This window comes from Borostomias antarcticus (genome assembly GCF_949987555.1).
Source record: "Borostomias antarcticus genome assembly, chromosome: 15".
Taxonomy (NCBI): domain Eukaryota; kingdom Metazoa; phylum Chordata; class Actinopteri; order Stomiiformes; family Stomiidae; genus Borostomias; species Borostomias antarcticus.
In genome coordinates, this window is record NC_140248.1 from 24,597,633 (window position 1) to 24,620,352 (window position 22,720).

General features: G+C 48.0%; 1 protein-coding gene across 1 annotated transcript in view; it reads left to right on the forward strand.

The window, feature by feature from the left end:
• nrxn2a (neurexin 2a) overlaps positions 1–22,720 on the forward strand; it is a gene marked incomplete at both ends in the record, with an annotated part of 224,761 nt that overhangs the window by 197,237 nt on the left and 4,804 nt on the right. Inside the window, 3 exons of the mRNA XM_084450404.1 lie at positions 9,262–9,433; positions 15,893–15,982; positions 17,565–17,893. Coding sequence (XP_084306530.1) covers positions 9,262–9,433; positions 15,893–15,982; positions 17,565–17,893 — 591 coding nt within the window. The remainder of the gene's footprint in view (positions 1–9,261; positions 9,434–15,892; positions 15,983–17,564; positions 17,894–22,720) is intronic.

Consider the following 22,720-nt stretch of genomic DNA (forward strand, 5'->3'; position numbering starts at 1 on the left):
GGCTCTGAGAGGAACCAGAACCAGAGGGGAAGTCAGGCTCTGCTGTGGGGCTCAGCTTCCTGCTCACCTCCCTGGCTATTCACAGACATGTGTGAATCTTCAGAAGATGCCAGAGGCTGGGTCCCATCTCGGGGGACATCTGTGTGTGTGTGTGTGTGTGTGTGTGTGTGTGTGTGTGTGTGTGTGTGTGTGTGTGTGTGTGTGTGTGTGCGTGTGTGCGTGTGTGTGTGTGTGTGTCGCCCCAGACGTGTCAGGAGGAGAGGTGTGGGAGATCCTGTGAAAGAACAGCGTGATGTGTGATAATTAAAACCGCTCCTGCCCCCACAGCTGACCACTTCCTGCCCCAGGGCCACTCAGAGACAGATGACCACTTCCTGCCCCAGGGCCACTCAGAGGCACCCTCCCGCCTTCCCCGTTAGCTGCAGGAGAATACTGTACTTATGAATGTAAGGAGAGAATGCAGTATGTAACTCCTCAACATGTGCCCGTCTGCTCTACCCAGCTGACACTAATCGCCTGACTCTTTTTCTCAGTTAAAACTGGAACTTTTTTCCCTCGTCACACCTCTCCATCTCGCTCCTCATCTCTCTCCTCATCTCTCTCCTCATCTCTCTCCTCATCTCTCTCCTCATCTCTCTCCTCATCTCTCTCCTCATCTCTCTCCTCATCTCTCTCCATCTCGCTCCTCATCTCTCTCCTCATCTCTCTCCTCATCTCTCTCCTCATCTCTCTCCTCATCTCTCTCCATCTCACTCCTCATCTCTCTCCTCATCTCTCTCCAGCTCGCTCCTCATCTCTCTCCTCATCTCTCTCCTCATCTCTCTCCATCTCTCTCCTCATCTCTCTCCTCATCTCTCTCCATCTCTCTCCTCATCTCTCTCATCATCTCGCTCATCATCTCTCTCCATCTCTCTCCTCATCTCGCTCCTCATCTCTCTCCTCATCTCTCTCCTCATCTCTCTCCATCTCTCTCCTCATCTCTCTCATCATCTCGCTCATCATCTCTCTCCAGCTCGCTCCTCATCTCTCTCCAGCTCGCTCCTCATCTCTCTCCTCATCTCGCTCCTCATCTCTCTCCTCGTCTCGCTCCTCATCTCTTTCCTCACCTCTCTCCATCTCGCTCCTCATCTCTCTCCTCATCTCTCTCCTCATCTCTCTCCTCATCTCTCTCCTCATCTCTCTCCTCATCTCTCTCCAGCTCGCTCCTCATCTCTCTCCTCATCTCTCTCCTCATCTCTCTCCAGCTCTCTCCTCATCTCTCTCCTCATCTCTCTCCTCATCTCTCTCCTCATCTCGCTCCTCATCTCGCTCCTCATCTCTCTCCATCTCTCTCCTCAACTCTCTCCAGCTCGCCCCTCATCTCTCAGCAGGGGTGGATGTTGCGCCACCGTTTATTTCCAATTTCCAGCGGTGCTGTTGCTGCTAAACCTTTCAAACAGCTCATTCCTGCCGGGCCCCTGAGCTCTGTAGTGGCTCATTCCATAGCCTGGTTCTGCTACGATGGAAGTGCCACCTCTGTGTTTGGGCTTGACTTCACAGGAAGCACTCAGCTCAACGCCCTTAGCTCACTTCCCCCTCCGCTCTCACACTGTGAATAACAGGCTGCTCAGAAGAGAGGTGGAGAGTGCTCTGGATCCTTCAAACCCAAATTCGACTCAAATGTGTTTGTAGCCCGTGGTTTGAGATACTTGGTCCGGCGTGTTTCCCCGGGATGGAGAGCTCTGGGTAGAGGAGGTGAAGAGCAACCACACTCCTCCATTTTACACTCCTCTCCCACTGGCAACAAAGAGAAAATTGAAAAGAGGGAAACTGATGCAACAAATTTTTTTTTAATGTAATCTTCACAAATGTGCACGTACGGTAGGCAGGAAGAGAGAATAAACTCCCTCCAGAGCTTCAGATCAAAGCGTGACGCGGGAGAGGCCGACACCCTCCAGCTGTCCTCCCTCCTCGTTTCCTCCCTCCTCGTTTCCTCCCTCCTCGTTTCCTCCCTCTTCGTTTCCTCCCACCTCGCTTCCTCCCTCCTCGTTTCCTCCCTCCTCGTTTCCTCCCTCTTCGTTTCCTCCCTCCTCGCTTCCTCCCTCCTCGTTTCCTCCCTCCTCGTTTCCTCCCTCTTCGTTTCCTCCCTCCTCGCTTCCTCCCCTCCTCTGGACAGGAGATGATCCGTAGTGAACGAGTGAGTGGAGTAAGGAAGGAGATAGGAAGATAGGAAACTAATTTGAGACACATCCCCCCAATTAGTCTGGCCTCACCTCCTCCAGCTCCAGGGAGCACAGCTAAGGCACTTTCCTTTGGACCGTGGGTCCCTGGGGTGGTTTTTTGAACAGGCATATAGGAGCCCTTATCTGTCAGCCCAGCAGAGCGTGACTGTGACTAGCTGGTCCAGCCAGCGCCAGGGTGGTGTGAACCGCTGTCTCCCAGGGTCCTAGCTGCAGTAGATATTCACTCAGATATGACTCATCCATTGATATTCACTCAGATATGACTCATCCATTGATATTCACTCAGATATGACTCATCCATTGATATTCACTCAACTCCGTGCGTCTTGGCTGTGATACGGTAGTGAGGATGAGGTCTGACTCACAAGGGGCTGTCGTCCGCCCCGCTTGGTCTCGTCCGGTTCTGATCATTACCTTCATCCTGTGAAACATAGAATAGGCCTGTTGTGGTTGTTCACATGCCTCTGTAATTTTAGATTACTAATTTTAGATTTTCTAAATTACTTTAGAAACGTCTTTAGACACGAAATAGCTTCCTCACTTGCTCCAGCACGCATGCGCACAGCATGCTGGAGCAACGATTGCGCGCTGTACGAATGCGTGCTTGAGCAAGTGAGGAAGTTATTTAGTTTCGAAAGACGTTTCTAAAGATCATGGCACGTGAAACCCACAACAGTTATGCTCTATGTAAGCACAACTAGCGATTCATCAAGACAGATTGATGAAAACAACCGTTTCGCGGCAGAAAATAGATTTTTAGAAGCTGCCCCGACCACCGCCATTACATGGATATACTGGCTCGCGCTGGATTTTAAATTTCTTCTACAGGCCTCCGAACTACACCAAAGTGATCTCGGTGAGTCAAACGTCTTATAATATGTCGTAAATAAGGTCCAGGATGTCAAAAACGAGCATTGTCCTTTAAGCAAGCTGTCAAAAAGCAGGTGTTTTTGGATGATGTTGTGCCATGGGGGGGGGTCAGTAAGCAGTGGGTGGGGGCCTGTCTAACCCAGAGGGGCAGATGGTGGAGATCCAGGGGAACCAGACCCCGGTCTGCCTGAGGGGCGGAGTGGCCCCCGGACGCCTGGTGGATGCTACGTGGCGGGCCTTTGGGGTAGGAGAGCCTAGCCCTGGTGCTATGCGAAGGGCCTTTGTGGTAGGAGCGCGTAGCCTCGGGCGCCGCCGCTAAATTAATAACCGTGAACGAGAGAACATGAAAGATGGATGCGAAAAAGGCGACTTTCAATCTGGTTAATAAAGTCAGAAGGGAGGCGTTAGCCTGCGCGCCCGGAGGAAGATGAATCTGTGAGGATGAGCACTCCCTCTCTCTGTTCCCTCGTGTGAATCCCATTATCCAGCTGTTCCTCTCAGAACGTCAGTGAGGAGCATGTTTAGTTATTAAACCAGCCACATGCCGGGACCTTTACCAGCTCCAGGGGAAACCAGCCACATGCCGGGACCTATACCAGCTCCAGGGGAAACCAGCCACATGCCGGGACCTATACCAGCTCCAGGGGCAGAGGGAAACGCAAGTCACTGTCATATTCCCAGAGAGCAGGCGGAAAGAGGAGCACAGAGCTGGTTATCTGTGAGCAGCAGGCTGAGGGAGGAGCACAGAGCTGGCTATCCGTGGGCAGCAGGCTGAGGGAGGAGCACAGAGCTGGTTATCCGTGAGCAGCAGGCTGAGAGAGGAGCACAGAGCTGGTTATCCGTGGGCAGCAGGCTGAGAGAGGAGCACAGAGCTGGTTATCCCTGGGCAGCAGGCTGAGAGAGGAGCACAGAGCTGGTTATCCCTGGGCAGCAGGCTGAGAGAGGAGCACAGAGCTGGTTATCCGTGGGCAGCAGGCTGAGGGAGGAGCACAGAGCTGGTTATCCCTGGGCAGCAGGCTGAGAGAGGAGCACAGAGCTGGTTATCCGTGGGCAGCAGGCTGAGAGAGGAGCACAGAGCTGGTTATCCCTGGGCAGCAGGCTGAGAGAGGAGCACAGAGCTGGTTATCCCTGGGCAGCAGGCTGAGAGAGGAGCACAGAGCTGGTTATCCCTGGGCAGCAGGCTGAGAGAGGAGCACAGAGCTGGTTATCCGTGGGCAGCAGGCTGAGGGAGGAGCACAGAGCTGGTTATCCGTGGGCAGCAGGCTGAGAGAGGAGCACAGAGCTGGTTATCCCTGGGCAGCAGGCGGAGAGAGGAGCACAGAGCTGGTTATCCATGAGCAGCAGGCTGAGAGAAGAGCACAGAGCTGGTTATCCATGAGCAGCAGGCTGAGAGAGGAGCACAGAGCTGGTTATCCCTGGGCAGCAGGCTGAGAGAGGAGCACAGAGCTGGTTATCCCTGGGCAGCAGGCTGAGAGAGGAGCACAGAGCTGGTTATCCGTGCGCAGCAGGCTGAGGGGGGAGGTCGCTAGCGGGAGCTGAGGCTGCTTCAGGACACTCTAGTCCATGAGTTCCCAAACTCCATCAATGTGGGCCTCCCCTCTGAAAACAGTGACACACCCGCGCCCCCCCAAACCCCCAAATTTGTCAATTTTGCAAGGCAGCGTTAGCTAGCCCATAACGTTACACAGCTAAGTTAGCTCGGTGGCACCTGCTGCTAGTTAACGTTAGGACTCTTTCGTTTTCATGAAAAACCATAGAAAAGTCCAAAATAAAAAACATTTCCGAACCATCCCTCCGCGCCTCCCCTGAATTTCTTTGGGGCTCCCTGGGGGAGGCCCGCCTCACAGTTTGGGAATGCCTGCTCTAGTCAGAAGATGGCGTTGCTTTGCAAAGGAATGCCTTTCTTTAGTACAGTCAGTTCAGTGCCAACATTTAAAATATTAAAGGAGTAGTAAAGGGAAAATGCATGTTTAGCCCTGTTTTGAGGTTACTTATGATCATATACAATGGTTCAGATCAAAACGTTGACAAAACTAGCACTTTTGAGAAAGTCTGATAATTGCTCTACCACCGTTTTGGTCGTACAATGGATGTGGGTGGGCACCTTGAAAAATCATTCAAAAACATGTTAAACTCTCAATTTCAAAGACAAGAATCTCACCGAGGGGGTAATTTGTGTCCGTTGGTGTTCTGACATCAAACTATATTACTAGAATGCGCAGTTTCTCAGCTTTCAGGAAGTGTTGGAATGTTGGAATGTGTTCCATGTTTTTAGCTATTTTTAAAAGATTTTTAAAGATTTTTTTGATATTTTTTAAATGTTGCCAGTGACACGGTCGTATTCAAAGGTTTATCAGAAAGCACAGACGAGGCTTCTTTCCGCTCCGTGAATCACCCGAATGAGATTCCTCCCTGGGAGGTTCTGGGAGGTTCTGGGAGGTTCTGGGAGGTTCTGAGAGCCCGCGGCGCCGACGGGCCCACCTGATACAGGCGGCGTTATTATTACCCGTCCTCTCCAGCGCCGGGGACGTGGCACAGATGCGTTAAAGACGAATAAAAGGTCCAGGCCGCGTGTGGGCTCGGCGCCAGAGGGCTCCCTCTGACCCCCCCCCCCACCCTCCACCTCCCTCTGCCCCCTCACCCTCCACCTCCCTTTGCCCCCACCCACCCCCCCACCCCCCCCAAAATCCACCTCCCTCTGCCCCGCCTCACCCCCCTGCTGCAGCGGAAGGGAGGTGTCACCCTGTTGTCTGTGAGGATCAGTGATGGGTTCACTGAACATCGCACTCACACATTATAAAAGCCCGATCATTTCGGGATGAGAAATGCAGAGGGCGTAGGAGGAACAGGAAACAGGAACGCTCGCCGGGTGAGTTTGTACTTGACCCCGCGGTGAACTGCGGCCCCAGGGGCGAGAGCGGAGATGGCCTTTCCACACACGCAGACGTGAGATGAATAATTTAGCAAGGGGAACCATGGACATGGCAGAGGTGGAAGAGCAGAGGGTGCGGAGGTGTTGGGTAGAATGCTTGTAAAGGCGGTGGTAGTGGTGGGGTCACCTAAAGGTTCCGTCACCTCAGAAAATAGCAAACAACGCAACCATCAAATTCACTCGGGATGCAGGGTACTACATGTTTCTTGCCTGTTCAAGTGAGGGAGTGTGTTATGGCTTGGTCTGTGAGGGAGTGTGTTATGTCATGTATTATGCTCTTAGTCACTTGTTTTAGAAAGAAGATGCACTTGTGAGTTCTGGCGAGTAGTAGTACATTGGCTCTTCCTACGTTAAATGCAATTATTGTTAGTCGCTTTGGATAAAAGCGTCTGCTAAATTACTGTAATGTAATGTAATTATGTCTTGGTCTGTGAGGGAGTGTGTTATGTCTTGGTGTGTGAGGGAGTGTGTTATGTCTTGGTCTGTGAGGGAGTGTGTGATGTCTTGGTCTGTGAGGGAGTGTGTTATGTCTTGGTCTGGGAAGGTGTGTGTGATGTCTTGGTCTGTGAGGGAGTGTGTGATGGTCTGTGAAGGTGTGTGTTATGGTCTGTGAGGGAGTGTGTGATGTCTTGGTCTGTGAGGGAGTGTGTTATGGTCTGTGAGGGAGTGTGTTATGGTCTGTGAGGGAGTGTGTGATGTCTTGGTCTGTGAGGGAGTGTGTGATGTCTTGGTCTGTGAGGGAGTGTGTTATGTTATGGTCTGTGAGGGAGTGTGTTGTGTCTTGGTCTGTGAGGGAGTGTGTGATGGTCTGTGAAGGTGTGTGTTATGTCTTGGTCTGTGAGGGAGTGTGTGATGTCTTGGTCTGTGAGGGAGTGTGTGTGTTATGGTCTGTGAAGGTGTGTGTTATGTCTTGGTCTGTGAGGGAGTGTGTTATGGTCTGTGAGGGAGTGTGTGATGTCTTGGTCTGTGAGAGAGTGTGTGATGGCTTGGTCTGTGAGGGTGTGTGTTATAGGTTGGTCTGTGAAGGTGTGTGTTATGTCTTGGTGTGTGAGGGTGTGTGTGATGTCTTGGTCTGTGAAGGTGTGTGTTATGGTCTGTGAAGGTGTGTGTTATGTCTTGGTCTGTGAGGGTGTGTGTTATGTCTTGGTCTGTGAAGGTGTGTGTTATGTCTTGGTGTGTGAGGGTGTGTGTGATGTCTTGGTCTGTGAGGGTGTGTGTGATGTCTTGGTCTGTGAGGGTGTGTGTGATGTCTTGGTGTGTGAGGGAGTGTGTTATGGTCTGTGAGGGAGTGTGTGATGTCTTGGTGTGTGAGGGAGTGTGTGATGTCTTGGTCTGTGAGGGAGTGTGTGATGTCTTGGTCTGTGAGGGTGTGTGTTATGTCTTGGTGTGTGAGGGAGTGTGTGATGTCTTGGTCTGTGAGGGAGTGTGTGATGTCTTGGTCTGTGAGGGAGTGTGTGATGTCTTGGTCTGTGAGGGAGTGTGTGATGTCTTGGTCTGTGAGGGAGTGTGTGATGTCTTGGTCTGTGAAGGTGTGTGTGATGTCTTGGTCTGTGAGGGAGTGTGTTATGGTGTGTGAGGGTGTGTGTGATGTCTTGGTCTGTGAAGGTGTGTGTTACGTCTTGGTCTGTGAAGGTGTGTGTTATGTCTTGGTGTGTGAGGGTGTGTGTGATGTCTTGGTCTGTGAGGGAGTGTGTTATGGTCTGTGAGGGAGTGTGTTATGTCTTGGTGTGTGAGGGAGTGTGTGATGTCTTGGTCTGTGAGGGAGTGTGTGATGGTCTGTGAGGGAGTGTGTGATGTCTTGGTCTGTGAGGGAGTGTGTTATGGTCTGTGAGGGAGTGTGTTATGGTCTGTGAGGGAGTGTGTTATGGTCTGTGAGGGAGTGTGTGATGTCTTGGTCTGTGAAGGTGTGTGTGATGTCTTGGTCTGTGTGGACCCAGTCCGGTTAGAATAGACCGTTATGTATGGATGTAGCAGAGAAGGCTTGGCTGGTGGGATGAGTAGCTTATACCAAAGACGCAAGACACCCCTGTGCTGTAGACACTCTGAGCCTCTGACAGACAGACAGACAGACAGACAGACAGACAGACAGACAGGCAGGCAGACAGGCAGGCAGGCAGACAGGCAGGCAGGCAGGCAGGCAGGCAGGCAGGCAGACAGACAGACAGACAGACAGACAGACAGACAGACAGACAGGCAGGCAGGCAGGCAGACAGACAGGCAGACAGACAGACAGGCAGGCAGGCAGGCAGACTCCTATTGGCCGTGGGTCCTTTCATGTAGCCATTATAGTGCAATGAGCTCTGATCACAGCCGACTGCCTCTGATCTGGTCTGAGAGGGAATGTGTTTGTAGATGGCAGATCTAAGCTCGCCAATACATCAGATGGTTAATCCTATGTGGAAATAATGATAGTAAAAAGATCACTTATATAAAATATATATATATATATATATATATATATATATATATATATATATAAATATAAAAATATATATATAAAAATGTTCAAGTTCAAGTTCAAGAAACTTTATTATCCCCTAGGGGCAAATGGTGTCACAGCCAGCAGAAAACCACGTAAACATCAGAAAACACTACACAACAAACACAATATAAACAACAACCACATCACATTGAGTTATTTAAAAGGCCAATGGCCGCAGGGATCAGTGAGTTCTTCAGTCTATTGGTCCTGCATCTCGGCACCTTGTATCTGCAGCCAGATGGAAGCAACTGGAACTTATTGGACAGTGAGTGGCTAGGGGCAGCCAGGATTGACTGTTATCTGTCTGGTAAAAGCTATTTCCCCTTCCATTTACTGTTATAAATAATGGGACACACTGTACAGGTAGGATTTCAAGCCTCCAGATTATGGTTGGCCAGTGCTTTAAGGCGTCAGACAGACGACCGACGCAGTCTTTAGGGAGGGGGTGCCTTCTAGCACCCCCTTAAGCCATGTTCGCACCAAACGGCATGCGCATTTCTCCTGCGGCCGGATTGCATACAAAGTCAATGCGAAGACGCGAGTAGAAGGGAGTGGACACAAAGTTGCCCCGGGCGACGCAAACAAGGCGAATCAAGGGTCATATGACGCATCACGTGCTTCCCGCCAACAAGCAACGCAGGAGCAACGTTTTACTGACCAAGACTTCCTCGTCTGTGACTTTGACCAAATAGTGTGTTTCCTTTTCAAGCTCCACGCGTCTCATCCTCATCTCTTCCTCCCTCTCTGTCCTACAGGACCAGGGCAAGATCGGGGTGATCTTCAACGTGGGGACAGACGATATTTCAATCGACGAGCCAGCTGTCATAGTCAATGATGGCAAGTACCATGTTGTGCGCTTCACACGCAGTGGCGGCAACGCCACGCTCCAAGTGGACAATCAGCCGGTCATCGAGCGCTACCCACCTGGTAAGATATGAAGGGGAGGGGCTGGGGGGGAGGGGGGCTGTAGTACCCAAACTATGGAGAGAGAAAGAGAGGAGAGAGAGAGTGATAAAGAGGGAGAGAGAGAGAGAGCGAGGGATGGAGAGGTGAGCAAAACACACTCAGCCTGACTTTGGAAAACATACAGGCAGCAGAAAGGGCCCAGCGATTTCTAGCTCTGTCAGACATACACATTATTCCATTAATTCAAGGACAGTTGTTGAACGCGTTTGGCAAGTGGATCAGAATGAAATTGGAACTTGGCCTTGATCTGCCAAAGAGTAAATTGAGAGTTTGTTTTTGTATGTTTGCCATTTCACTATTTTATGTATTCCAAGCACTCCTGATGTCGGAGCAGGGAGAAACTAGATAACTATTACATAAACAATTGCATAAACAATCTAAAAACAATTGAAAATGGACACATTTTCGTCAAGCTGCCTGGTTGGAGGGTTTCCAAAAGCGGATGGATTTTGAATGGCCACAGTAAGTGTTGCAGTCAGCTTAGCAGAGAGGCGGAGATGGATGTAGCTAAGACTAGGATGTAGCTAAGACTAGGATGTAGCTAAGACTAGGATGTAGTTAAGACTAGGATGTAGTTAAGACTAGGATGTAGCTAAGACTAGGATGTAGCTAAGACTAGGATGTAGCTACAGTAAGATTAGGATGTAGCTAAGACTAGGATGTAGCTAAGACTAGGATGTAGTTAAGACTAGGATGTAGCTGAGACTAGGATGTAGCTGAGACTAGGATGTAGCTGAGACTAGGATGTAGCTAAGACAAGGATGTAGCTAAGACTAGGATGTAGCTAAGACTAGGATGTAGCTAAGACAAGGATGTAGCTGAGACTAGGATGTAGCTAAGACTAGGATGTAGCTAAGACTAGGATGTAGCTAAGACTAGGATGTAGCTAAGACTAGGATGTAGCTAGGACTAGGATGTAGCTAAGACTAGGATGTAGTTAAGACTAGGATGTAGTTAAGACTAGAATGTAGTTAAGACTAGGATGTAGCTAAGGCTAGGATGTAGCTAAGACTAGGATGTAGCTAAAACTAGGATGTAGCTAAGACTAGGATGTAGTTAAGACTAGGATGTAGCTAAGACTAGGATGCTCTCAGACACCATCCAGCAGGTAAGGGCCCTTCAGCCAAAACCCCCCTTTATCATTATCTGCTGGGTGAAAACTTTTTGGGGTTGCAGAAACAGCTATATCAATTAAGTTATTACCTACCAAATAATTATATTTTAAATAATTTAAGATTCAGTACAAGATTCAAGATGTTTATTCGCCATGTACATGGTTTACACATTCTAGGAATGTGACTAGGGAAGCGGCATACGCTGATGAAGACTACGTACTGTAGGACAGGCTGCAGGAAATTACAGTGCAAATGCAATTCAAAGAACAATGCGAATACAAAATACAGTACAAATACAAAATATAATGGCTCTCATTTATCAAGCGATGGTACGACAGAAAACCCGGCGTAGTGAGTTGTAGTGAGTGAAGACAGTGACCAAATCTCACGTCAAATCTCAGAACGGGTTAGAGAATTATCATGAGACTGCTTCTGACTGGTATCTAAGCAACGCCACGCATTTAAAACATGTTGCCTACCCTATGGCCAAATATGCTCTTTTGTAAAGGCCTCGTCTGTGTGTCATACTATATCCCCAACATAAATGGGTATTTTGGAATTGCTTGCAATTAACGGCAAACAGGTTTTTCGTGTAAGAGTAATTTCGCGTTCATTTTAAGTCTACTCACTGTAGGCCTGCACAGTTAATCGTGAATTAATCGAAATCGCGATTATTATTATTATTAACTAATCGCAAAAGGCCGCAATTAATGTGATTAATAATTTTGCTTTGAATTGAGTGTGCTAGGACTACACGGACGAATCACAGGCGCTTATGCTGTCTGACCAATCACATGCGTTCCCGCTGAGTGCGCAGCAATTTTACTGAGAAGACAGATAGCAGTAGGTCAAGACCAGTGTCACAAGAGTACCTGCAGCTGTGAGTAGTGACAAAATGAGAGAAAACGAGGTCAGTGAGTTAGTAGCAAGAAAGGGATCAACGTCCGTGATTTGGGAGCATTTTGGGTATTCTATATTAATATTATATATTAAATATTAATCGCAATTATTAATCTCAATTACCATTTTGAAGCAAATAATCGCAATTATTATCTTTTGTCATAATCGTGCAGCCCTAACTCACTGTAGACTATGCAGCCTTACAAGTCTCATAATGAAAGTGAAATGAACCTTACACCAGTCAATCAATGTACTGGTGACATAATTACTAGCAATCAAAATGAACTGCGCTTAGATCTGCACTGGGATCTGCGCTCTGACCTGCAGTCCACTGATAAATGAGGGCCACTATAACCAATGAAAAGAAAAGCACAATGCAATGGTTTAATGAAAAACAGCAAAAAATAGATGTGGAGTGAAGTGCCCCTTTAATAACTGATGTACTCAAACCGTAGACCTCTACGCAACCTCCACATCCTGTTCCATAAGACCAGATAAACGCAACCTCCACATCCTGTTCCATAAGACCAGATAAACGCAACCTCCACATCCTGTTCCATAAGACCAGATAAACGCAACCTCCACATCCTGTTCCATAAGACCAGATAAACGCAACCTCCACATCCTGTTCCATAAGACCAGATAAATGCAACCTCCACATCCTGTTCCATAAGACCAGATAAACGCAACCTCCACATCCTGTTCCATAAGACCAGATAAACGCAACCTCCACATCTTGTTCCATAAGACCAGATCAGACCAGATCAGACCAGATCAGATCAGATACGATAGGGCTTTATTGATGAGGCGTTTCAGCATTGAAAAAAATACAGAAAAGGTTGTAAAGAAGATAAACTAGATAGAGAGTAACACACAGAAGACTCTAGATAAGGGGGGGGGGTAGCAGCATAACGAGGGGTATCAGGGACTAGGTGCACCCATATGTACAGTAACTAGGGGTCATAGGTACAGTAACTAGGGTCGGCGGTTCGAATCCCCGCTCCTCCTCCTCCTGAAGTACCCTTAGGCAAGACACTGAACCCAATGAGCAGGCTAGCGTCATGCATGGCAGCTGCCGCCATTGGTGTGTGAATGTATGCATGAATGGGTGAATGAGAGGCCATTGGTGTGTGAATGTGTGCGTGAATGGGTGAATGAGAGGCAATTGGTGTGTGAATGTGTGAATGTGTGTGTGAATGGGTGAATGAGAGGCCATTGGTGTGTGAATGTGTGAATGTGTAAATGTGTGCGTGAATGGGTGAATGAGAGGCCATTGGTGTGTGAATGTGTGAATGTGTGCGTGAATGGGTGAATGAGTGGTCATTAGTGTGTGAATGTGTGCGTGAATGGGTGAATGAGTGGCCTTGGTCGTAAAGCCCTATTGGATAAAAGCACTATTTAAGTGCAGTCCATTTAGCACTTACCATCGTCTCCATGGTGTTGCTGTCCAGCTCTCACTGCCGTTCCTCCTCACTCACCCTGCATATTCCACACTGCAGTAATTGGCCGTTATGGATGGTGACGTGTTATTGGAGGATTAACCTGTCTGAACTGTTTGCTGTGGTTTCTGGTGGAGGATGATGGCTCCTCTCATCCCGGTTGAGTCAGGTTTCATCTGCTCTCTGTGTCTGAGAGGGAAAGATGGAAAGACTCTCCCTCTCTCTCCCTCTCCCCCTTTCTTTCTCTCTCTCTCCCTCTCTCCCTCTCTCTCTCTCTCCCTCTCTCCCTCTCTCTCTCTCTCTCCCTCTCTCTCTCTCTCTCTCTCTTTCTCTCTCTCCCTCTCTCTCTCTCCCCCCCTCTCTCTCTCTCTCTCTCTCTCTCTCTCTCTATCTCTCTCTTTCTCTCTCTCTTTCTCTCTCTCTCTCCCCCCCCTCTCTCTCTCTCCCTCTCTCTCTCTCTCTCTCTCTCTCCATGGAGCTCAGGGGAATGTCTCAGATTGCTCTTCAGGAAGGTATTGGACACGTCATGGATCATTGTGTTCAGGTCAACCCCTTTACCAAGCCTGGGTGTGTATCAAGCCTGGGTTTGTCTGGGGAGCCTATGCCAGGGTAATCACAGACATTCATTGTGAGGACTGGGGTGAGGAAAGTCTGTCAGCCCATCTCTAAATCTCTCTCTCACTTTGATTATCCTCTGTGGATTTGAACATTTGAAGTGAAGGACAGAATGGATGTGCAGCCAGGGTAGGGTGGACTAGCTGTCCTCTGACTGTGACTCAGCACAAAGGATTCTGGGTACTGGGTACCCTGCAGTACTGCTGGGTTTTCATCACCATCAGATAAGCTCACTTATCTGGCCCCCGGGTGAATACTGTTTTTTTGCTTCCCTCTGGAATATGTAGGGGTGGGTCGTATGCCCACCTCCCTTGTTCTCTGTAAAGCGCATTGTGTTGCCTCTGGGTATGAAATGCGCTATACAAATAAAGCTTTGCTAAGCCATTAACCGGCCGTAGCGCTCTCTAGGTGACCCTGGGTCAGGGCTTCCTGTCGCCCCGGTGCTCGTCCGTCTGGCTGGCTCGCCGGTGCTCGTCCGTCTGGCTGGCTCGCCGGTGCTCGTCCGTCTGGCTGGCTCGCCGGTGCTCGTCCGTCTGGCTGGCTCGCCGGTGCTCGTCCGTCTGTCTGGCTCCCCGGTGCTCGTCCGTCTGTCTGGCTCGCCGGTGCTCGTCCGTCTGGCTGGCTCGCCGGTGCTCCTCACCCCCGCGTCTTTCTAGAGCACGTCCACGTAGAGGACGTTAGCGCGGGATGAGCTGGGGGCCGACGCCCGTGGGCTGGACCCCCAGTAGTAGGTCAGCACCTCATCCCAGGGGTCAGCACCTCATCCCAGGGGTCAGCACCTCATCCCAGGGGTCAGAGCTCATCCCAGGGGTCAGGGGTCAGCAGCTCATCACAGGGGTCAGAAGCTCATCCCAGGGGTCAGAGGTCAGCAGCTCATCCCAGGGGTCAGCAGGTCATCCCAGGGGTCAGCAGGTCATCCCAGGGGTCAGAGCTCATCCCAGGGGTCAGGGGTCAGCAGCTCATCCCAGGGGTCAGCAGCTCCGCTAGGGTTAGGGTCATGTGACTCTAAAAGCCTTCTTCAGTGGCTCCCTGGCTTTGACAAAAAAAGGAATTTGAAGATATGGAAATGAATAAATAACTAGATGTATTACTATTTAAAATGTGATACTACCATTACTACCCCCCCCAGACCCCTGTCTCCCCTGTATTGTTGGATGCTATGATAAAGCAGGTCAGTATGTGTCACCCATGTGTCACCCATGTGTCACCCATGATCACAGGCCCTGCCGGTGTGATGAGAGGACGAGGCCAGGGCTGAGCACTCGTCCCCTAAGATGGCTCTTTCCAACAGGGACACGCTCGGCACAAGACCTGTCATCCATTCACACAGAGAAAGGAGGACATGTATTATCTAATTAAAGCAGGCCCTAGCAGAGTCATCCCCAAGCCCTAGGAGCCTAGATTAGCTGTCAGCATGATGCTCTCAGTATTGTTCCTATGGCTCCACACACTCCAGCTTAATATATAAGGGTTGTCAGGGTTTAAATACTGGAGCTGAATTCACTATTCCCACGTGTTATTCCCATAGACACACGATCTGGGGGAAATAAGAAGCTTGAAAGATTCGATTGGAATTGAAATCAAATGAGATCTTGTCATGACGTCTCAGGAATAATGAGTGCAGGATGGAGGATCCCTGCTGGAACCTTCTATCTCACACACATCCTTTATACAGGTCTGGGCCAAACTGGGCTACGTCATTAGAGGTCCACAGAGGAAAACGTCTTCATGAATGAATGAATGAATGAATGAGTGAGTGAATGAATGAATGAATGAATGAATGAATGAATGAATGAATGAATGAATGAATGAATGAATGAATGAGTGAATGAGTGAATGAATGAATGAATGAATGAATGAATGAATGAATGAACTGTTTTATTACTGATGGTGTTATATTCAGGTTTGTCTGCTTGCCTCTGTATGTCCTGACTGCATCTTGATTGGTTCTTCTGTATGTCCTGACTGCATCATGATTGGTTCTTCTGTATGTCCTGACTGCATCCTGATTGGTTCTCTCTCTGAATAACAGACCTTTCTCTTTTCTCCATTTTGTTTTTGTTGAGATTAAAAATACTGCTGTGCTAAAAAGAACATAACTAGATAACCATCACTAAAGGGATAAGCTCTCAGCACTCAATCAACTAAACAGCATTCTAACTAATATACCGATGGTTACGCACCAATAACTAGATACAACAAGTAAAGCACAAGTTTCATTTAACCTGAAGCTGGGTTAAATCTGACAACTTGTTAAACGTGTTAGCCATGATGCCCTGTCTCTCTCTAACCTTGTGACCTTTAACTTCCAGACTTTTAACCTCTAATCTGTCTCTCCAAATTCTTTAAAGGGAACTTTGATAATGAACGCCTGGCTATTGCTAGACAGAGAATCCCATACAGACTTGGTCGGGTAGTTGACGAGTGGCTACTCGATAAAGGTAAAAAAAATCAATTAATCCATGAAATAATGGCTAAACCTAAATACCCTACAGTCCCTGTAAGAGGTGGAGTGATGAGAAAGGAAGATGGGAAGGATCAGATGCTGGTACCCTTATAGTCCAATCACATTCATCTCCATTCTGGACTTGATTTGACCACCGATCCAGCAGTTGATTGATTAATTGATTGATTGAGTTTATGTATGGATTGATTAAAAACAGTAATCCAAGGGATGACATGTGAAAGTGTAAACACTTATTTCAACATGGTCCTTTGATATTTGCATACAAGACAACAATAACGCAAAACATTTATTAACCCCCCAAACATTGGTGAGAACATACAGGCAAACCCTGATAGAAGCAGGTCTCTTTGGCCTTAGTCAAGACCTGGAATAACTCACCACTTCTCAATTAGTAGCATTCAGACCTCTGTCTAATTGGTACAGTATCTGCCTAATTGGTACAGTATCTGCCTAATTGGTACAGTATCTGCCTAATGGGTACAGTATCTGTCTAATGGGATCAGTATCTGCCAAGTATCCTCTGCCATCTTCAGCACGTCTGCACCTCTTTAGAGATTTTAAACCCCTTCAAAACATGAGCTCTGACTAACCCCCTCCAACATTGTCCCTCATAACCACTGTGTGTAACTAGATGTTACTCTGCTTTCCTGCTATATTATTTATCCTGGTTTATTCCTGTGACGCAATCATGTTTAAAACCCTACAGTAAATAACGGCTTTTTAAACCCATGGGAAAGACGTGTTATTAAAGCTTTACACGAATGAAGGTATCCCAGCCACTTCACTTCTCCCAAGTCCTACCTCAGGATGACATGCCTGCTCCAGCCTCCACCTCACAATCCCAGTCTCAGATTTGGGTCGGGGCCGAGGGGCTGAAGCCTTGATTGGCTGCTACAGTAGAGTACAGTCAGCTAACCTCAAATTAACCAATCAGCATTCAGGAGAGAAGAGGCCCACGTTATCTCACTGCTTATCAGTGATGCTGCTGTCAACGCAGGTGGGAGGTACAGGACGCCATTTCAGGACGTGATGAAACACCTTCCCCTCAATCAGGAAGTCCCGCCCACCTGTCCCAGCAGAGCTCCTCCCATTAGCCTGTCAGCCATTTTGACCCTGACTACAGGAAGAGGGTGGTTGACTTCCTGTCCTATCCTGTCCTATCCTATCGGAGAGATTTTATTCTTCTTCCTGTACTGCCGGAAATAATGTTGAATCATCCGTTGGATTCACAAATAGTAGCTATTATTTGATGGTGAACTGTCATAGTACTCAGATAGTTGTTTTGTCTTTCAACTTATTAAACTGGAGTTCAAATCCCTTGAAAAGCCCAACTGTGACCTGTAGGTCCGTATAAAGCCACCACTAACCAGTTAAAACACTTAACCAGGTGACAACAACTTTAAATGACCCCTCTACCATTCAAACTCACAACTAAATAGAGGAGTTAGGAGTTACAAAAGAGGACATACATTTCTGTCCTCCTCTCTCTTCATCTCTCTCTTATTCTCCCTCTCTCCTCTCTCTCTCTCTCTCTTCTCCCTCACTCCACCATGTAGGGAGGCAGTTGACCATCTTCAACAGCCAGGCGGCCATTAAGGTGGGAGGTCAGGACAGGGGTCGCCCCTTCCAGGGCCAGATCTCCGGCCTGTACTACGACGGGCTGCAGGTGCTGAAGCTGGCGGCCGAGGGGGACCCCAGCGTCCAGGTGGAGGGGAACCTACGTCTGGTGGGCGACTCCCTCTCCGTCCTGACCCCCGAGACCACGCCCACCACCCCGCTGGCCTCCTCAGACATGTCCACCACCATCATGGAGACCACCACCACCATGGCCACCACCACCACGCGCAGACAGCGCTCGCCCAGCCTCCGAGAGAGCATCTCCCAGGTCAGGAACCACGGGGGTGTGGACCAGGGTCCAGATGCACCAGAACCACTCACTTCACCCGTTAACATGATAGTGAAGAGATGACCAGCAGTCATGTACAGTATGGACTTGTTTTTCCAGCAGTATGTTATTAGTTAAGTCTACAGTCAGTCTACAGTATCTCTCATTGAGTCAGTTGAGCCATTGCATGGCAGGGATACAGTACGTACAGTATGAAGCCTAATCTATACTCAGTCAAGTGTCGTACGACAAATGTCTGTCGACAGAAAAAAAATGTTGACCGACATCTAGCATTTATACTTCAGAGAAGTGTCTGATCACCTCCATGGTGACTTGCAGCCATGGCAACGAACGTGCCTTCAATCTAGCTATCCAATCACAGCTGTGCGACGAAAGTGACGGCGTCTGCGATATTAGAAAGTTTGGTAGGTGCAAGACACCCCTGTCCCACACAAAGAAGTGTCGACAGTGACGTCATTTCTGTCTGTCGACACTTTCAAAAGTGTACGATGAAGTATAAATTGGCCTTTCCTCAATCACTATCCTTTTAGTGCCATTTGTTCTTGACCTGCATAGGATTATTTTTATGACACTGTGGAGACAACAACACAAACATGGACCAGGCTAAATACAGGACAGGGCAAATACAGGACAGGGCAAATACAGGACAGGGCAAATACAGGACAGGGCAAATACAGCATAGGGCAAATACAGGACAGGGCAAATACAGCATAGGGCAAATACAGGGCAGGGCAAATACAGCATAGGGCAAATACAGGACAGGGCAAATACAGCATAGGGCAAATACAGGACAGGGCAAATACAGGACAGGGCAAATACAGCATAGGGCAAATACAGGACAGGGCAAATACAGGACAGGGCAAATACAGGACAGGGCAAATACAGGACAGGGCAAATACAGGACAGGGCAAATACAGGACGGGGCAAATACAGGACGGGGCAAATACAGGACAGGGCAAATACAGGACAGGGCAAATACAGGACAGGACAAATACGGGACAGGGCAAATACAGGACAGGGCAAAATCCAAGCAAGCAGGGCTGATGAGCGCATGAGGAGATGGTGATCCGGCCGTCGGTCCATTATCAGTCCATGACTTCCTGAACCAGACCCTTCATCTACATTAGGGCTCATTCAGCCAATCAGGAGCCTCTTAAAGTGCACTTTCCCTCCTCCTGGGCTCCGCTCCACGTTTGAGACGTGGCCCTTATGTTTACCTGAGTCAAGAGAAGGAATAATCACTTATTAAACCCAAAAGCTTTTCAATGGGAAGAACAGACTAGCACCACAGGCCAAGAGAACGTTTTGAATTATTCTATTATTATATTATTATATTATTATATTATTCTATTATTATATTGCCTCTCGGGTTAACTCAATTCCAGTGGTGTGTTTATTATAGTGTGTATTGTGTGTTTTCAAATCTCCTGCTCACAGTATGCAGGCTAGGGAACAAGAAGATATTCTGGAAGCTTCCTTCTGGCTCCACAGCTCTCAAAGACAAAAGTGGTGCCCGACCACCAAATCAAATCAAATTAAATGTCTTTATAGCGAACAACAGAATCCCACAACACAATGATTCCACGACACAATGACTGTTATTCAACGGTGAGAAATCTATTTATATGGTAGTAGAAAAATCGGAGTCATTTCAGCGAGTTTCTGGATTTCCTGAACTGAGAGAAAGCGTTCGGGGGCCATTCTACTTTTTACACAGAGCTCAGAGCTCTGGGAGTTAAACATGTTGCATAGTTAAATACTATGCATGAATTCAATAGCACTAAAAGCATTTCATATATTGATATTCATGAAGAAAATATCGCATTTCCACTTGGCATCATGGGTTGGGGGAACATGTTGACTGTGTAATTGTTATTTCACCGACTGTATCAAGTGGAAAAGCCCTTTAAAGCAGGACTTGCAAGTCTTTTAGCACAGATTGAGCTAAATCTTCTACTCTACTGACTTGAATCTGGGTCATAGCCTGCTCACAACACACTCAGCCATCACGGGCTGTCAAACCCCCCTCTGCTCACTGGGCTGTCTGCTTTAATCTGTGTTTGCTCTACGATCTGCAGGAAGGTCAAATTCAATAACAATCTCTGCCAATCAAGACTCAAATGCCTATTTCCATAGCTGGTCATGGTATTAATTTGCATTAATATTGGTTGAGATTAAATGAACGGCTGTAGCACCCGATAGTGAGTTTGATCCTGTACTGCTTACTGTATATATGAGTTTGATCCTGTACTGCTTATATGTATATATGAGCACACCCTAGTAGGCCCTGTCCACCAATAGAGAGAGACCACCCTGTTGTATATAGAGCACGCCCTAGTAGGCCCTGTCCACCAATAGAGAGAGACCACCCTGTTGTATGAGCACGCCCCGGAAGGCCCTGTCCACCAATAGGATTCAGAGAGAGACCACCCTGTTGTATATATGAGCACGCCCCTGAAGGCCCTGTCCACCAATAGGATTTAGAGAGAGACCACCCTGTTGTGTCCAGTATATTTACGGAACAACCCTTTAATTGTTATTGATGTACTGTAGATGTACTGTGTTTTTATCAGTAATTTCATTTTGATCAGTATTCCTCACACTGTAGTATCAGTACTACAGTATTCCTCACACAGTAGTATCAGTACTACAGTATTCCTCACACAGTAGTATCAGTATTTAGTACTACAGTATTCCTCACACAGTAGTATCAGTACTACAGTATTCCTCACACAGTAGTATCAGTATTTAGTACTACAGTATTCCTCACACAGTAGTATCAGTATTCAGTACTACAGTATTCCTCACACAGTAGTATCAGTATTTAGTACTACAGTATTCCTCACACAGTAGTCTCAGTGAATGACAGGATTCAGCGTTGGGTACACCTGTGCATGTCAACATGGAAAAATCTACAAATCCACAGCAAATAACAAACCAGTCTTATGAAAACACTAAGACTGCTCTCAGAGGGTCAGAGGTCGTAGCTGAATGCGGTCAGAAAAATCTAGCAGCGATACAGCAGATTTGAATTAGCCAAAGCCAGAACGGTGCTGTGTGGATTATAGAGAACAAGACAGCCAGACCTCTTCTGTCATCTACTGTACGAGGTTTCAAACCACAGACCTCGTCTGTCATCTACTGTACGAGGTTTCAAACCACAGACCTCTTCTGTCCTCTACTGTACGAGGTTTCAAACCACAGACCTCGTCTGTCATCTACTGTACGAGCTTTCAAACCACAGACCTCTTCTGTCATCTACTGTACGAGGTTTCAAACCACAGACCTCTTCTGTCCTCTACTGTACCAGGTTTCAAACCACAGACCTCTTCTGTCATCTACTGTACGAGGTTTCAAACCACAGACCTCTTCTGTCATCTACTGTACGAGGTTTCAAACCACAGACCTCTTCTGTCATCTACTGTACGAGGCTTCAAACCACAGACCTCTTCTGTCATCTACTGTACGAGGTTTCAAACCACAGACCTCTTCTGTCCTCTACTGTACGAGGTTTTAAACCACAGACCTCGTCTGTCATCTACTGTACGAGGTTTCAAACCACAGACCTCTTCTGTCATCTACTGTACCAGGTTTCAAACCACAGACCTCTTCTGTCATCTACTGTACGAGGTTTCAAACCACAGACCTCTTCTGTCATCTACTGTACGAGGTTTCAAACCACAGACCTCTTCTGTCATCTACTGTACCAGGTTTCAAACCACAGACCTCTTCTGTCATCTACTGTACGAGGTTTCAACCCACAGACCTCTTCTGTCCTCTACTGTACCAGGTTTGAAACCACAGACCTCTTCTGTCATCTACTGTACCAGCTTTCAAACCACAGACCTCTTCTGTCCTCTACTGTACGAGCTTTCAAACCACAGACCTCTTCTGTCATCTACTGTACCAGGTTTGAAACCACAGAGGTGTGTCTGATCTCACTCGCTAGAGATGGATGAGGAGAAGTGAGTTCTTTGATCCCATCTGAGACTGTTTTTACTGCGTCTCTCTTGATGACGGTCTGCTCTCAGGGATGTGATGGTGTGTGTGTGGTGATCCCCCTAATCAAGGGAAGGACCTCCTCACCCCGCCCATGTGACTGCCTGGTCAACCCTGGGACGCGGGGGGACAGACACTCCATGTGACTGACCGGTAAACCCTGGGACAGGGAGGGGACAGACACTGGGACGCGGGGGGGACAGACCCTGGGACGCGGGGGGACAGACACTCCATGTGACTGACCGGTAAACCCTGGGACACGAGGGGACAGACACTCCATGTGACTGCCCGGTAAACCCTGGGACGCGGGGGGACAGACCCTGGGACGCGGGGGGACAGACACTCCTTCTCAACGCTGAACCGTTGATTAGGCTGTCCCTAAGATAACGAGAAGGATAATTGAATGCGACAGTAGTCAGTCATCTTGGTCTAACTGCTTACCTCCAATGTCAAACCGCCATGCCTATGTAAATCAATATAATTATCATAGATTTACATATAATAACATCCTCAAGCTTGTGGTGAATTTCAATGATCCTCCTGAAGGTCATCCTGTAATAGAAGACAGATTTGAGTTTTTGGCGTCACCCTCTGGTCACTTGTGGCAACTACAGCCATGGAGGCCTTATCAACCAGACGGCTCTCTCTGAGGTGTGAATACATTCACCTCCCTTACTGTATATGATCATGATTCACTACTTTTGATTTAAAAAAAACACACTCCAACTATATTCTAATAGCAAGAAGTAGAGTAGAATGGGGTTTGGAAGACACACCTGTCCATGTGCAGTACAGGAAACAGAGATG